Genomic DNA, 17658 nt, shown 5'->3' with positions numbered 1-17658 from the left:
ATTTAACAATAAAAAGGCGTAATTTCGCAAATATATGTTTGGTCTCTGAGGTATTATACACAATATTTCAAAATTTACTAACGTAAAAACATACCTCACCAACTCGACAACCATGCGCGTGCACGCCACGTGGCTTTCGTTTGTGACCGTGTCATGATCGTAACATGATTGTAACGGAAATGACTGATAGTTCATTAAAAAATATTAAATAAAAAGTGAATCATTCTGCAAAACTTCTGGATAACTTCGCGCGTCACATTTTTTTTAAATATTATTTCAGTAATTTTGACGAAATAATCCAACAATGTTTGGTTTAAACACCAACAGAACATGTGCAAAACTGATCGGCGTTTTTAACTGTGCGAGTTAAAAAAATCGCGAATGCCCGTTCTTGGCATCAGATTCGTTGTTAATGGTTACGAATAAAACTGGACAGAAGTCAGTTCAGATTTATTTCACATCTGTATCCTGACGTCAAAATAAATGTTTGCCCAACAACACGCTATTTCGTACGTTCGAGAAATCTTAGCTAGCTGCAGTGTAGTCCCTCCCACTTTGGCTTCTACAGGCCAATCCTTGTCAGCACAATGCATATGTTGGGGGAAGCACTGGGGTGGACTAGGATACCTTCTAGACTGGGGAGTAGCGAGGTCTCCGGGACCAAGGTACAAATAAGGTAGGACATACTTGATTTAAAAAAAAAAGCACGTTTCGATTTATTAGTTTTTGTGGAGAGTCACGATTCTGCTGAAACAGTATTCATTCCTATGTTTCATTGCCTACATAGGCTACAGTTTTCGCTTCATGTGAGCGACCATTACAGCAACACAAAGACACACTGACAAAGACAACCGGTCTTACAATGAGAACGCGGATATGGCTTATGGAAAAAATGTTTACTGAATTGACGTTATTTGCAAACATATATTGCACTGCATGTTAGCCGTTTACGTCTAGGTTAAAGCGACTTGCAAAGTTAAAATCGCACAAATGAAGTAAACATTTGTCTCGGTAGCGTGAATCCAATTGTTTTGAAAGTGTTCACAAAGACAACAAGAGTCAGCGACTAAATTATAATGCTATAAACCACTACTATTCCATCGTCATTCCACAAATAAATCAACCGCTAAACATCTAAATGCACGTTGCTGGTTTTATTTCATACTTTCGTTTAGATTTCGTGCGCATATTGTTTTCGATCCACGGTGTATTAAGTTGTTGTCACAGGTTTAACTTTAAAAGTGAAAGCGACTTTTTTTAAGCGCGCTGCATTCGCGGCAAAAAATTACCCCGCGAGATTTTCGTAAAAAGTGGGGAGGAGTTGTTTTACTCAACACACTGACGCAATACAGAGGCTGTAGTCTTTTTAGTTTTGAGGAACTGCAATATGACTCAGACTAGTTAGGCTTCTTCAAAATACAAAAACCTTCAGTAAACTTTGTTATGCATCTCTATCAACTTTGTTATGCATCTCATGTGTAAGAGAGTAATTTTGCATTATTTCTTATGCATTCAAATCTTTTTCTCTCTGTCTTTTCCACATATACTATATAGGTGAACAAAAGGTGATTTATTACTGGTTTAGTGTCATATCTTACTCTCTGGTCTAAGAAGTGTAAGACATAAAACAACAAACACTTCTCTATGATCTCAAATGTGCAATGAAATTGACTTTGGTTATAATTTATTGCTTCTGAATGTTGTCTCACAATCTACTGTTATTTTGTAAGAAAAATATTTTTTATTTTGCATTATGAAAGCATAAGATGGCTACAAATGTTAGTCTGGACCCGAATAGCCCCGATGACAAGTTCAGTCGCTATGACATTCTGTCCTGGATCAACGAAACCCTGCACACTAACTTTACTCAAGTGGAGCAATGTCGATCAGGTACCGTTTTGATTTTTTTTTTCTGTTTTGTTGTTAATGTCTGCTTATTGACAACAGCTTTAACCTGAATTACATGATTATTATTATTTTTTTTTTAGGTGCATGTTTTTGCCAGCTTATAGACTTGCTCTTCCCTGGGTCCATTGACATGAGCAAAGTAAAGTTTGAGTCCCAAAAGAGTTCGGATTTCATGCAGAACTACAGTCTTCTGCAGACAGCTTTCCGGAAATTAGGCATAACAGAGGTCAGATTTAGTCAGATGATGTATTCTATTAATCCTCCTGCATATAAAATTGTGAATGTGTAAGGTGATGCATGCATTTTATTTACCTTATGTTGTTGCTATTCTTTTTAATCCCATATGTGCTGCAGAAATGATATGATGGATAATTTAAATGTGAATCTTGTATAAGAACATAATCTGAGAACTACAGTATGTTGTCTGTCAAGCTCTTTACAGTACATTGATGTTCTCCATTTTTTATGTTTCTTTCAGTCAGTCCCTGTGAATGAGCTTCTTACAGGAAAGTTTAGACCCAATTTCACCTTTATGAAGTGGTTCAAGAAATTTTTCCATGCCAATGAGAGGCAAGGGAGGGACTACAACCCAGTTGAAGCTCGTAATGGTCAGGATATTGTACATGTAGATGACGCTGTTAAGTCTCCAAAATCTTGGAAAAGTCCACATGAATCTGGTAAGCCTCCATTATTGTCATTTCAGTTTTGTATTTAAATTCTTCTTTTTTTTTTTTTTTTAAGTATGATGACTTTGAATTATTTTATTCAATTCTACTTCCCTTATTCATGAATAGAAAATTTGCCTCAGTATCTATAATACATCAGTAGGACTGGAAAATCAGCTCATCATTGAAATGCAAACACTATTCCAGAACACGCACTGATGTAACTTGTTTTTCATTTTATACAGGCAGAGTAAGGGACGAGTCTGACAAAGACATTGATTTTAATGGTAGGAGGCGACTTGTGACTTATGATCCTAAATGGCAAAGAACCTTTAAATGGATCAAAGCCAGTCATATGGGAGACCACTGCGCTTACTGCACTTTGTGTGACCATAATGTTGTCCTACACGCAGGTTTTTACGATCTGAAGCGACACCAGCAGACTCAAAAGCATATGAAATTTGAGCTGGGAGGATTAAATTCATCTGGGAGAAAGCAGATTGAAGTCTCCATTTCCTGTAGTGAAACCATGCTGCTTTTCATTAAAACCCATTGCCTATCCACTTTACCCTCAAGGATCAACAAGGTCTCCCAACGTACTGCAAATTACATCCTCGGACTAGAGTATCCAAAGGACATTGTTTCTGCTTGTAAGCTGAACCCGTTCTGTATCTACATATATGGGCAGGTGCCACTTGATGTAGAGAGCGGAGAAAGGACCTCCTGCCATGTGGTGCTCGTGGGCTTTTTTGAGGAAAATAAAGCAAGGTACTGTATCCGTCTCCTTGATGTCTTTCAAGCTGAAGACTCCGTTTCTGGATGTTTACTCGATGTCCTCCAAAAGTTTGAACTTCCTGCTAGCAACATGGTAGCTTTCTATGTTAATGATCAGGAACAGACCTCAGATAGTGTTGTGTTGCAAATTCGGGAGCTCAACCCACAGGTGATTGATCTTGGTGGACTTTACAGCATACCTGACTCTGCCTACAATGCTGGCCTAAAGGCTTACTCCAGCCAGGTTCATGAACTTATTGTCAACATCTACGCACACTTCTCCACTTGTTCCACTAGCAATGACAACCTCAAGATGCTGTTTGCAGGCATTAATGGACTAAAAGACAACAGCGCACCCCTTTCACACAGTTGTGAGGAGTTTTGTGTGCTCGTTCAAAGGATGCTTGGAATGTGGAGTGATTTGGTATCATACTTCACTTCCTGTGATGAAAATAATGATAAAGCTAAGCATATTTGTTCGCAGTTGGAGAACCCTAAAATTAGGGTCACCTTGATGTTTCTGGATCACGCTCTTGGTCCACTCCGTGCCTTCGGGCAGCACCTGCAACAAAGCAAAGGCTCTGTTCGTGCTGATCTTGTCCAGATCCTTCGAGAAGCAAGTGGGCTCCTACGTTCATATGCCTCCAGCTTTCTCCGCCCTCAAGCGGTCATACGCTACCTGAAGGAACGAGACCCAACCATCCTGGAGAACTCAACATTCTGTCTTCCTGCTACTGAGCTCAGTTTGGGTGGGGTGGTAGAAGACTTCATCTCTGCCAGAGAAGAGGAACTGGCAGATTCCCTGAATGCATTTCATGATGAGTCTTTAAAGTTTTACAAAACTCTTACGACCTCTATCGCTGACAGTCTCCCTCTGAGCGAAAGTGTCTTGAGGGGCATTTCACAGCTCCTCAGCCCAGCGGGAAGGTTAAAGGTCACAGGAAAGAATATAGTTGACCTTGCTGTACAATTTGGCATCTGCTCCAAACCTGAGGATTCTGCTAAGCTCACTGATGAGTTCTTGGAGTATCAGCTTGTTGAGGATGAAGAAGACACATCTTCAACCCTTTCTGTGGAGCGATACTGGTGTAGTGTGCTCAAGACTTTTCCACCAGCATCTGTTTTCAAGAGGCTTGTCCACTGTCTTTTGGTTTTGCCCTGTCCTTCTCTTGAAGCAGAAAAGATCTTTGCCCAGGTATAGAATACAAGTCTATATTTCAATCTATGTCTCTCTCCATGCTCGTTCTATTTGTCTGTCTCAATTAATTTCGTCATGTTCAAAATGGTTTTACTTACAGGCTGTTGAAAATGGCAATGCTCTTCATTGGGATGATAGTTCAGGTGAAAGTGACACCGACATAGTAAAGGAGCTGGATTCCAATGACGACTCCTCCGTAGAGCAAACTGAAGTTAAGATTTCACCCATCAGAAATGGGATGAAGAAAAAAGCCAGAAGCAGCACGTCAGGTAAGTTATCCTAAAGTTTTTGTGTGTGTTTTTTTAAGGCAAAACATAGACAATCACTGGTGAAAAAACTGCACCAAAACGATTCACAGCGAGAATGACGTATATATTCTCAGCCTTTGACATAGTCGGCATACCTGAAAAAAAAAATCAACTTACACAGCAGAAAACCATATCAAAAATGTACACAGACCGTCTAATAAAAATGTAACCTTTTGAATTTCGGGTGCACAGTTTTTTTTTTTTTCAGTCCATCTGAACGCAAAATTGTGCTAGCAAGGTAATGGCTACTACGATAGGAAGGGCTACCACTTTTTTCAAGGTTCATGGCATTAAATCTGAAAGATATATTCAAAGTTGTGTTGCTGCTGAAAAAGTGTGGATCAGATTGGATCAGAAATGTCAGATAAGGCTGACAATGGCTTTTCTATTCTTCATTGTGAAAAGCAGCTCAGTGATTACTGCCAAGACCACAATAGTCTGCCGTCAATATTTTCAAGTTTTCTAGATCCATTAATAGTGTGTGACGAAGCTTATGCACGGCGGCTAAATGTGTGGTTCTTGAATTCTTCTTGGCCAGAATAAGCTGCAAAGTGAACCCAGCCTTAAGCCAACAACCAAAGGTCTAACTCTGCAAGACTGGATCTGCATTGTCAAAATCATTCAAGCATTTGAAGTTGTAGAAACATCTTTCGGCTTGCATGTAATCAACACTGGTGAATTTTGTTGCTAAATGGTGCTCCACAGATTACTATATTTCCCAATGAATTGTCATGGATTAATTTAGTGCCAATAATTAACATAGTAAGTACTATAAAATTATCAAATTGTAATCTATATTATTGTTTGTATAGTGCAGTTAAAGTTCTATCCAGTCAGATCCAGCAGAGGCTGGTTAGATTGATGGAAACGATGTGCTGTTTTCCAGAGACGGTTCAACACTCGAGCGCAGTGAAGCCGTGTGTGGTGCGACTGGAGAAGATCACCAGTCAGAGAGGTGTGAATGAAATGTCCAGTTTAAGAGGTTCCAGAGCAGCTATAGAATAATGCTTTACAATCTCAACGCTTCTCCTGGTGGCAAACATCTGTTGATCTGAACTTTCCTCCTTTGTCTCCGCTTCACACTAAATGCTCAAGAAAGTTGCTCACCTTTGCATTGAAATTACAAATGTACATGCTCTATTTGTATGTGCTCAAAGTAATGTTAATTGTTGCTATTAGTGTTACTTGTTTTTTTTGGCACCTCAAAATAGATAAATTCATACCTGACTGTTCTTATCGATTTAACTGTTTACATTTTATTTTCTTGCAGAAATGGCCTTAAAGAAAGATGGAGCCGATGATGGCGTTAACACATTACAGGAGGTAATATTAGCTGGAAAACAACTGTGGCTGAGAAACGACTATTAAATGTTTTAAGATTTGTTTTTAACCAAGGAATTAATTCCTTAGTGTCGTTGTAAAGAGTGGCCTGACCAATGTGTATGTTTTAATGGCTGATGCTGATACCGAGAACAGAATAGTGACATGTGAAGTCCAAGTATGGTAACCCATACTCAGAATTTGCATTTGACCCATCCAAGTTAGTGCACACACATTAGAAGTAGTGAGTCGTGAACACACACACAAACTCCAAAAACTGTGGACACACACACCTGGAGCAGTGGGCAGCCATTTTGCTGTGGTGCCCGTGGAGCGATTGGGGGTTAGGTGCCTTGCTCAAGGGTACCTCAGTAATTTCCTGCCGGTACTGAGAATTGAACCTGCGACCTAAAAAAAAAAATGTATATGGAATACACTGAAATAATCTATATTTAAAGGGCTCCATTAATTTGATTTGAAAATACAGTGAAAACAGTAATATTGTTAAAATACTATTACAGTTAAGAACTGTTTTCTATTGGAATATATTTTAAAATGTAATTGCACTTTATTTAAAAAATTGCGAAGCTTAATTTTTAGCATCCATTACTCGGTTGTGCTGCTTAATATTTTTTCTAGAAGACTGAATCATTTTCAACATCCTTTGAATTAAAAAGCTCAAACGCACAGCATTTAATTAATAAGGAAGTCTGGTGTAACAGTGTTTTTCTGTCACTTTAGATCCATTTAATGTGTCTTTGCTGAATCAAAGAAATACTTCCTTAAAAAAAACTTACTGACTCCAAACTTTGAACGGTAGTAAGATTTTGACTAGACTGTTTGTAGATCTTGTACTGACATAAAGGGGAAACCAACATTCTGGGAAATGCACGAATGGTTATTAGCAATACTGATGATCAGGCCTGGTAAAAATACCAGTCTATCACTAATTACTGCGTTTTACTGATCAAGCTTTTCTGCCAAAGTCTCATCATTGAATATGCCCAGAGCAGTGAATACTTTTGCTGAATTCTATCTTACATTGTATTCTTGAGTTGATGAAGCAAACCAGGACTGATTAGGTCAACTTTAGTTATCACAGGGGGGAAAATAATGGACCGGTAAACACAAACACATCAACCATATCACCAAACTAACCTCTCTTGATTTAACTTCTTTCATTCCTTCTCTACATATCTGTACTTTAGGGCCCTGTTACTGATTACTTTACTCTAGGAGTCATGTGATCTGAGTTGACAGTGTATGTAATTTGTATGCATATGTATGGGTCTATAGGGCTCTGTTAGAGGAATATTCGGTTGGGAGAGCAGCTTACGGCAGAAACCACTGGCACGTACAGTCTTTCAGGCCGGTGCTGGCACCTGGAGCAAACCAGCGAACCCAGACAAGGACAGCAAGCCAGAGGCGGTATGTACCTGCCCAGGTCAAGATTCAGTGCTCTGTCTGGCCTATCGCGGGTGTAGAGTGTCCGCTTTTCAGTTTCGTCCCATTCATGCTCTCTGTATTACATTGAGCTGTTTTCATAAGCAATAGATGCTGCTTCATGAATGTGTGCATGAGCGCTGTGGTTTCTTTTCTGGCTGGTAGATTAGTCTTTGGAGTCTTATGTTCCTCCTCTAGCTATGTGTCCTTGTCTGCTTTTTCCTCTGCAATTTCAGTGCTAACATTCATAACATCTTTTGTTTACTTTTATTATGCTGCATTGGAACAATATGTATTGTGAAAAGTGCTTTATAATAAATTTAAATTCATTGTGTGCAGTGTTATGCATGCTGGACTTACACACTAACATGCATAAGAAAGACTGAAATGCTTGTGTATGAAGAATACACATCTTTAAATGGGGTAACATTTACAAATGATTATAAAGTTAATCACTTCAAGTTTCAACAAGACATTTAGCATTGTGGAAGCTTGCATACAGACAGATCCGCAGAGGCTTCATTAAAACTGGGTGTTATGTCTGTGTGTTTTCCACACAAATTTTTCAGTCTAATTGCACTCACTTTAGATTATGTATGCTTCCTTTGTGTCTCACTAAAGTAACTGTTGTATTAATTGTAGGTGAAGAACAATGCTCGTTCTTCTGCATCGAATTCAACACTGAGCCCCAGACCTGGAAAGAAAGAACAAGCGTACCAGGTAAGTCTTCTAGGTTTCTAAATTTCTTTAATATCGTCACATTATTTTCCTGTTATCACTGTAAAGCTGCTTTGAAACAATCTGTCTTGTAAAAAAGTGCTATATAAATAAAGGTGACTTAACTTGACATACATTACCTATTAAGTAACTACAGATGTGTGTTTCACATGATCTGCATTGATTCATTAACAGATGCTGTATCTAAAGTAAATGATCTGTGTCACTGCATGTGTTCTGTGAATTCTTTTGATTACTTCAGGATGTGGTTTGAGTGATCACAAAACGTTTGAAACTTTTTACACTGGATTTAGCACTGTCCATTTGTGGCTGGAGCATCTGAAATAGAATACCGGGTGTAAATGGTTGTATTATTTTAGTTTACTTTTGATTGCTCTGACAGTTGGTCTTACATGTTGAAGTCATATTCATCCTGCTTGTACAGTCATTTCTTAGTTGATATAATATGACATGAATGTTATGAATGTATGTAGTATTGACTTATTGTTTCCCTGTGCAGGATGGGAAGGGTTATGCCATTGGAGAGCTAGTGTGGGGAAAAGTGAAGGGCTTCTCTTGGTGGCCTGGACTGGTGGTGGCCTGGAAGGGCAGGATGCTTCCTGTGTCAATGAGGCGTGTAGAGTGGTTTGGAGATGGCATGTTTTCAGAGGTTAGTTTTTATTCTTTATTAAAAAAAATTCCTGCATTCTTCAAAAGATCCAGTATTTCACACTGAAACATGCTTCTCTTGTTAATCTTAGATACATACAGAGGGACTTTTGCCATTTTCTGCATTTGCAAAGTGCTTCTGTAGTAAATCCTATGAAGGTCTACCTACCTACAAGAATGCCATCTACCAAATCCTGGAGGTACAGTGGAACGATACTTTATTTAACCATTCTCAACTACGGTTGGAATATATAGAATATATATGGCTTATTTTATTCTTATTGTAATATTGCATTATATTGTTGTTCATGTGTAGTTGGCAGGTGAGCGCAGTGGGAAAACTTTCCCCCCCACGGAGAAGAAAGGGGAAGAAGTGAAAGCCATGCTAGATTGGGCATTTGGAGGCTTCCAGCCCATGGGTCCTGATGGCTTTTTGCCTCTTGTAGGTATGTACAAAATCTAAAACATATTTGTAATTGAAAAAACAAAGCAATTGGTAATTGACAGCAATTTTGAAAGTTCATTATGGGACTTTTTACACCTGGTCACTTCATGTGTTGTGATCAAATAGCTATCTGATTTGTTAAAATGTTCCATTTACACATGGCCACATAAATGTGTCTGCAAAATTTAAATCCGACCTTTAGATCAATTCCTGCGCTATATGCAAATTTAACGGAGTTCACGTCAACAAAAGCAACAGATATTAGCTGCATTTTATTTATCAGCTAATTTCAAGATCAAAGACTGTGATAGGAGAGTGAGTGGTAGGATAATTTAGTCACACTACTTTTAATAAGGATGATTTTATGTTTAGGGTCTGCGACTTCTTTCATTTACGGCAGTTTGCACGTCGGCTTGCCAAAGAGATACTCAGCTTCTCATCTGCGGCTATGAGTGTTGCAGTATACATGTCATGTAGCCTTTAACACACTCTCACATGTTTATTTTTTTTATATTTTTGGGAGGAATACAATTTACATATGTGGTTTTATCAACAAGATGCATTTAAAACTTGTCTGGTTTCATCTGAAATGTGTCTCAGACCAGCTCCTTAAAGGGATAGTTCACCCAAAAATGAAAATTATCCCATTATTTACTCACCCTGAACCTAGGTGTATATGACATTCTTCTTTCAGACGAATACAAATTTCCTGGCTCTTCCAAGTTTTATAATGGCAGTGAATGGCTGTATGTCTTTGAAAGTCCATCAAAGCGCATATATTCATGATTAAAGTGCTCCACGCGTCGCCGGGGGTTAATAAAGGCCTTCTGAAGTGAAGCGATGCGCTCGTGTAAGAATATGCATATTTAAAACTTTATCGACTAAAATAACTAGCTTCCGGCGGACGGCCGTACGCATCGATTTACGCCAAAAGAGTAACCCTTGAACTTGACGCACAACATAATGACGAACGCGGTTGCCCAGCCAAGTTTTGAACCACGAGAGAAAATCAATGGCGTAAACCATTGAACCATGGCCGTCCGCCGGAAGCTACTTATTTTAGTCGATAAAGTTTTAAATATGGATATTCTTACACAAACGCATTGCTTCAATTCAGAAGGCCTTTATTAACTCCGATTGTATTCGTCTGAAAGAAGAATGTCATATACACCTAGGATGCCTTCAGGGTGAGTAAATCATGGGCTAATTTTCATTTTTTGGGTGAACTATCCCTGGTGGTTTGAGTGATCAGATTAAATTTCGTCGCGAAAGTGCTTCGGAGGCTGTTTACACCTGTCTTTTCATGATAAGATAGCTATCCGATTAAAAAAAACTCATGAAAAAACCCCAGGTGTAAACAGACCAAATAACATAGAGTATCAAAAGTGACAAATTATAATGAAAAAACAATAATTGTGTGACTTCAAAATGTGACTTCACATTGATCAGAAATAGGATTATGCACAGATGATCTGGGTTGATTAACAAGAGTTCCATCTACTTTTCCATTTCACAGACAGCTCTACCAGTAATAAAACTGAGTCGGATTCCTCTGTGTCTGATTATCAGCCTCCAGCCAAGAGGAAGTATGTCTGCAAGAACAGACCGTCCAGACCATCAACTCAGGTGTACACCAGAGGTGAGTTATATCAATCTACATAGAGGTCAGAACTTAGCATAAATCATAATAGCATAAATCAGGTTTCTATCTCATAAAACATTAACACAAAACTCAGGTTTCTATCTCATAAAACATTAACACAAAACTGTGTTTACATAATTTTGGTAAGAGGACATAACCCATGCTTATTCCCTTTCTTCTCAGATCAAATGGTCGATGAGGTAACTGTTAAAGGCAGAAATATTGAAGGTGAGTCACTTGTCTTATTTTATTTAAATTGATAATTAAATTGAGCATAATCAAAGCTATTCCAGGGCTCAACAATAATTTTAATTATTGTTTTTCCTACGAGGCCAATCAGAAAACCTGGAAATGCAAGGGAATGATAAAATTGTGGTTTTCCCAGCCTGGCAACATTATGGGAATTAATAAAAGGTCATAGGAAAATTGTGGAAATATAGTTATGGCCAGCTTTAAAATATTTAATTAAAATGGCTTTTTTCCATAAAATGAATAAATACTTAATTTATTAATAAAACACTAAGAATAGGCATGTCAATTCATTGATCAAAAGCTGTAGAAACCTGTTAGATTAAATTTGTATGTGCACTTTGTATATTTTCACAGCTGCCACCACAATAAATCATACCTTTCATTTTATTTTGACTTAGTTTTGCCGTTGGGACAATTCTTATTGCTCAGTCCTTTATTTTTAATCAATTGCAAGATAATTATACAGAATGTCTGTTCCCATGGCCCCTTCCCCAGATTTCTGCCTGTCCTGTGGAACTGACAACGTTGAAATTATCCATCCTCTCTTCAAAGGAAGCCTTTGTTTTAAGTGCAAGGTGTGATTTCAAATCTTGTCTTATCTTTTTAGTACTGAATCACAAAATGTATATGCTACTTGCTTTTGCTGGCCAGAATGTAATTTTCCATGTACGATTGTGTATTTGTGTAGGAGAACTTTACAGAGACGCTGTACAGGTATGATGAGGATGGCTATCAGTCATACTGCACTGTGTGCTGTGCCGGACAAGAGGTCATTCTCTGTGGAAACGCCAGCTGCTGCAGGTTTGAACTCAAACTTACACTAACTTAAACCTTAATGTCATGTTAACCATCACAACAGGTTGTTTTATTGTCTTTTTCACTCTGTTCAGATGTTTCTGTAAAGACTGTCTGAATGTGTTGGTGGGACCGGGGACATTTGAAAAGCTGAAGGAGGTTGACCCATGGAGCTGTTACATTTGCCTGCCCTCAAAGTGCTATGGTGTGCTCAAGCTCAGGCCTGACTGGAGTGTTCGTGTCCAGGAGTATTTCGCCAATAACAGTGCCTTTGAATTTGTGAGTGTCCATCTTATCCTTCTTGTGTTAGATATCCAAGTAGTCCAATTTGTATAAAGAAAAAGATACAGACTTTATACCCCAGTGGCACTCTTTGCATCTTGTGTTCCATCTAGTTCAATTTGTATTTTGCGATTTACGTTACCATTCAAAAGTTGGTAAGATTTTTTTAAAAGAAGCCTCTAATGCTCATGAATGCTGCATTTATTTGATCAATAATACAAAACAAAAATACAGTAAAAACACACACTGAAATACTGTTACAATTTAAAATAACTGTTTTCTATTTTAAAATTCCTGTGATGACAAAGCTGAATTTTCAGCAGCCATTTCTCCAGTCTTCAGTGTCATATGATCCTTCAGAAATCATTCTAATATACTGACTTGGTGCTCAAGAAATGAATATTCTTGTGAAGACTGGTTATTTTTTTTAGGATGCTTTGATGAATAGAAAATGCAAAAGAACATTTACATTTAAAAATATTTTGTAACAATGTAAAATACTTTACTGTCCCTTTTTCAATTTAATGCATCCTGACTGAATTAAATAATCAATTACTTTCAGAAGAAAGAAAAAAATTTACCGACCCCAAACTTTTGAATGGTTGTGTACATTTGGGAAACAAATGGAAAAGCAGAATGGTGTATTAATACAAAGAAAACTCTTTTTGTCCTTGGTTTAGGAGCCACACCGAGTGTATCCTTCTATTCCAGCTCATCAGCGTCGTCCAATCAGAGTCCTCTCCCTGTTTGATGGGATTGCAACAGGTCTGCTCACTTCAATATTACTGCAATATTTCTAGCCAAAAATTAAAAATATGTCATAATGTCAGGATATTCTTCAGTGGTTCTTCTTTTTTGTTTTGCAAAACAGCACTTATTTTTTTGGCTTTGTTTACCTTAAGGTTGGTGCAATAGCAATGCATCGTGGGAGTTGAAGACAAAAACAAGGGTGGTTTTTCATACTTGTGTCTTTTCTTTCTTTTTTTTTAGGCTATCTGGTTTTAAAAGACCTGGGCTTTAAATTAGACCGCTACATTGCCTCTGAGATCTGTGAAGACTCTATTGCGGTCGGGATGATCAAACACGAGGGCGTGATTGAATATGTGAAGGATGTCCGCACCATCACAAGGAAGCATGTACGTATAGAGAATTATCGCATAAACTATGAACTACTTCACATTCTTCGTAGACATTCTTAAAGTAGTATAAGGAATTTGACGCATAACCAGATTTTAATGGCTAAACTTTGCTATTTTAAAAACACTCTTCCTATCTGCAAGAACGAAAGGCTGTCACTGTGACAAGATCCCTTTAAAGTTCCCTGTTGTCACCATTTTGTAGCTGGCAGAGTGGGGGCCATTTGACCTCCTGATCGGTGGAAGTCCGTGTAATGACCTGTCCATGGTGAATCCAGCCAGAAAAGGTCTTTTTGGTAAGATATAATTTAACAGAATTGTGAAGTTTTTGGTACATCTGAGTTTGGTCTTTTGCATCAGAAGATATTTATATAACCTAATTATAAAAAAGTAATTTATTTTGTTTTATTTTATTGCTCGTCTTCTTTTAGAAGGCACTGGTCGGCTGTTCTTTGAATATTACCGCATGTTAACCATGATGAGGCCAAAAGAGGATGACGATCGGCCATTTTTCTGGCTTTTTGAGAATGTTGTAGCGATGAGTGCCCACGACAAGGCTGATATCTGCCGTTTCTTGGAGGTAAAAACTTTTTGTTTTCAGGCTTACACATTAAACAAAAATTTCGTCAGTATTGTAACGATGTATGAAGCTCATCTCGCACACAAGTCACTTTCAAACCATGCAGCTTTCTGTTTGAACTTAAACTCAATGCAAAATCTGTGTTGGGAAATCTTTCTTACCATACATTTATACATGCTGTTGAGGCAGAATTCCTTTTCACTGAGATGAATATGTTACTATTTTTGATGGTTATATTAAATTCTCATGCATTTATCTGTTTCCAGTGTAATCCTGTGATGATTGATGCTGTGAAAGTAAGCCCAGCCCACAGGGCCCGTTACTTCTGGGGAAATTTACCTGGAATGAACCGGTATAAATGCGCGCGCACAACCACACATACCTTTAAAACACAAGCATAACTTTTCCAAGTATGGAAATGTATGTGTGTTCAGTAATAGATGAATTCATTCAGATTAATGTGACTGAAGACTTTATTTTTGTGTTTTTAGACCACTTGCTGCTTCACTGACTGATAACGTAGATCTGCAGGACTGCCTGGAGGTCGGACGAACTGCAATGGTAAACGGATTTATTGTATCTTCTGACTGAAAAGTTAATGTTTCCCACATGAAATGAAAGAAATGCACAAATACAAATTTTCATTTGTAGTTACTGCTTATATTAGTCCTAGAAGGTGCCACACATTTAGGCACAACTAAGATGTTCTAAGAATCGTCAAAACTAACTAAGATGTATTTCTTTCCTTTTAACAAATGATTTAATCATCAGTTCAACAAAGTTCGCACTATTACCACCAAGTCCAACTCCATCAAACAAGGAAAGATGGGACCTCTACCAGTCACCATGAATGGAAAAGAGGACTACCTTTGGTGCACTGAAATGGAGAGGTCAGATATCTATTTATTTAGATGTTTATATTTAAACATTGCCTTGTCAGGTTTGCATACAGTAAGTCAGTGGGTTTGTTTAAAAAGTTACTTTTGACAAAATGACTGATATTGTATTGCTGTCTGCACTTTCAGAATATTTGGGTTCCCAAAGCATTACACAGATGTGAATAATATGGGGCGGGGACAGAGACAGAAAGTCCTTGGGCGGTCCTGGAGTGTTCCCGTGATCCGACACCTCTTTGCCCCTCTAAAGGATTACTTTGCTTGCGAGTAAAACCACTGGAAGGCAAAGCAATTGGAATCTCTCAGATAAATGAATTTGATTTTTTTTTTAGGTTTCTGCAGATTCTGACCTCACAGAATATTTTCATTTTTAATGTTGCATTTTTAAAAAATCTGTTCTGTTTTAAAAGTGTTTTATCCTGAACAGTGATCCTTGGAATGCACAGACACTTTTGGATCATATTTCAAACATCATAAGTACTGTCGTTTTTAACTTGTGTGCTTTTAAAGTGATTTAATTCTGAAGAGAGCCACACGATTCCCCACACACTACCTCAGTGCCACTCTGTGATTGGTTCATTGTCTGGAGGAATGCCTATTTATAATTTAATGAATAAATTAATATTAGTTCTGTTTAGTTTATCTAAATCCATTTTTAACATGTCAGCTTTTTATATCATATTTTTACATCAGAACTTTTCCTTGTTTAGGAATAAACATGTCCTGTTGTTAAACATTTACATAATTTTTTCATAATGATTGGACATGTTGTCATTCCACGGTGCTGTTTTTATAATATAGAATGTTTGGCCACTGGACAACTGTACTTAGTCAACACTTAAATGTTTTCCTATTTAGTATCATCTATTTAATTGAAAAGAATGTTCATGCACACCATAGATGACTTGCATTTTGATTATAGGAATACATGCAACCCGTACACCATGTATTCAGAAGCACAAATGTTGTCTGTGCCATTATAGTTTAGTGAAAGCCTTGGGCTGTTCATAGATTTGAGTTGAGATGCATTCTAAAGTTTTACCTTTTTAATGTGGACACAATTTGCAGTGTGATCCAATATTTTTAGGACTACTTTTTTGCCTTGAGCTAGCATTTTAGACCATACTATCTCATCATTTTACAATAAACAGGTCATCAATCCTTAGAATTAAGGTTGCAACACATCAGTTCAGTTTGCATTTTTACCCCATTTGTTACCTATACGCACTTCCGATTTAAGACTGTTGGCCTTGAGCTGATGGTCTAAAACTGTGGTCACTGAAGCATTATTTAGTGTTGTTTTTAGTAATACCTCAATATCTATGTGAGAGTTAGTCACTGCATTAACTATGAGGCCTTTTTGTAGAACATGATGCAATGTGAGCAAGGGCTTAAAGAATAAGTGCCTACAAGTGGATAGGCTGTATGTTTTCATAGGACAAATGTTGAAATGATTTTAACTGACAGAACTTCAGATTACATCAAAGGGAATAATTCTAGCTTTGCATTTGTCTAGTGCAAGTGTCTAAATTGTATCTAACCATTGAAAAGTCTCAGAATACATTTCGCTTTCCATTGTGGTCATTGAAAACTGTCAGTGTGAAATTAGGTGTGAAATGTGTATAAATTGCTTTCTTTCTAGTTGTTAATCATGTGTTTTCAGCATTATGCAGATAGTTGTGTTTGTGGTTCTGACCTTGTCACTGGTCAAAGCTGATCATTAGCTTTTGAAAGTTTTTTTTTTTTAAACCAGCTTGAGGTGTATGTGTGAGCTTTGGTGAAAGATCAAGGTCTTGATTCATTTTGGATGTCTACTTGTAGCAAAGCTTTAGAAAATCCCAGTAAGAATTGTGGTGTTGATGTGTTATATGTAATTGTTGTGAAATGACGGTCTGTGTGTAGTTTCGAGGTGCAGTATTGTCTCGTTAGAAATGACTCCCTCAGGTCTTCTCAACACCAGCAGGCCTCATAGGACCTCATGGAATCATGATCTTTAATGTGATTATTTTTATTCAATACTTGTGAACAGAATATACTATATATTTGTATCCTTGGAATTGCCCTCAATACCTCTTCTTTTCTGTTGAATGGGTCTTTCAAAACCCATGTCTTCTGGTGCTAAATGAAATGCTAAATATGTCTGTAGATCTAGGATGTTTTTCTTGAACTGATGATTGACAAGATAGGTTTTGTTTAAATAGCTTTTGATATTTGCTATAGTCTGCTTGCCTAACTTTAATATTCCATGCTTGTACTAACATCAGTGATGAAAAATAAATTTCACCAACCCTTTGTATCTGTCTTTTTTTTCCAATTGGAAATTGGGGGATGGGAAATATTGATTTTTTTTTTAATTATGTGTGGGCTTGGAAAAGTCATGGAAATTAGAAATAATTTTAAAAGTCTAGTCACTAGTATATATACACATATACATTCACTACTGACTATATATAATTTATAAAAAATATTTAATTGACTACATATTGCTCTAAAACTTGCCTCCAAGGGAGTTTGATAGAGCATAAATGTATTAATTCAAAAGACTGGTAGAAAAAAACCCGCAAAATAAATGTAGCTTAAAATTGCATATTATTTATACATTATTAAATTTACCAAAAGTGTTAGAAT

At 37.4% G+C, this 17658-nt stretch overlaps 1 protein-coding gene across 4 annotated transcripts; it reads left to right on the top strand.

Annotated features, from left to right (window-relative positions):
* The first annotated feature begins 582 nt into the window (after positions 1-582).
* Positions 583-17322, top strand: dnmt3ba (DNA (cytosine-5-)-methyltransferase 3 beta, duplicate a). 4 transcript variants are annotated; one of them, XM_084138859.1, is made up of 27 exons: positions 583-676; positions 1761-1890; positions 1989-2134; positions 2387-2585; positions 2819-2860; positions 2987-4542; positions 4646-4814; positions 5740-5808; positions 6124-6176; positions 7470-7601; positions 8259-8336; positions 8854-9003; positions 9095-9202; positions 9319-9448; positions 10964-11086; positions 11273-11317; positions 11837-11916; positions 12030-12142; positions 12232-12415; positions 13099-13183; positions 13409-13554; positions 13760-13850; positions 13986-14134; positions 14401-14486; positions 14626-14695; positions 14906-15024; positions 15160-17322. In XM_084138859.1, the coding sequence occupies exons 2-27, from the start codon at positions 1767-1769 to the stop codon at positions 15299-15301; spliced, it is 4389 nt and encodes a 1462-aa protein (XP_083994985.1). In that variant the 5' UTR covers positions 583-676; positions 1761-1766; the 3' UTR covers positions 15302-17322. The 4 variants fall into 4 exon arrangements, with proteins under 4 accessions (XP_083994985.1, XP_083994982.1, XP_083994984.1 ...); XM_084138856.1 differs by having other exon boundaries at positions 2819-4542; XM_084138857.1 differs by lacking the exon at positions 583-676 and adding an exon at positions 1377-1478 and having other exon boundaries at positions 2819-4542.
* Positions 17323-17658: the final 336 nt, after the last annotated feature.

The sequence above is a fragment of the Abramis brama genome (assembly GCF_963993115.1).
Source record: "Abramis brama genome assembly, chromosome: 16".
Lineage (NCBI taxonomy): Eukaryota > Metazoa > Chordata > Actinopteri > Cypriniformes > Leuciscidae > Abramis > Abramis brama.
Note: the sequence above shows the minus strand (reverse complement) of the source record. Positions and strands in the feature narration are given on the sequence as shown.

Bases quoted from the DNA above. Each gene is read 5' to 3' on its own strand.
- dnmt3ba (XM_084138856.1), top strand. From the start codon at position 1,767: ATGGCTACAAATGTTAGTCTGGACCCGAATAGCCCCGATGACAAGTTC. The intron at 7,602-8,258 runs GTATGTACCTGC...TATTAATTGTAG, and splicing joins AGGACAGCAAGCCAGAGGCG to GTGAAGAACAATGCTCGTTC. The intron at 11,318-11,836 runs GTGAGTCACTTG...CCCCTTCCCCAG, and splicing joins TAAAGGCAGAAATATTGAAG to ATTTCTGCCTGTCCTGTGGA.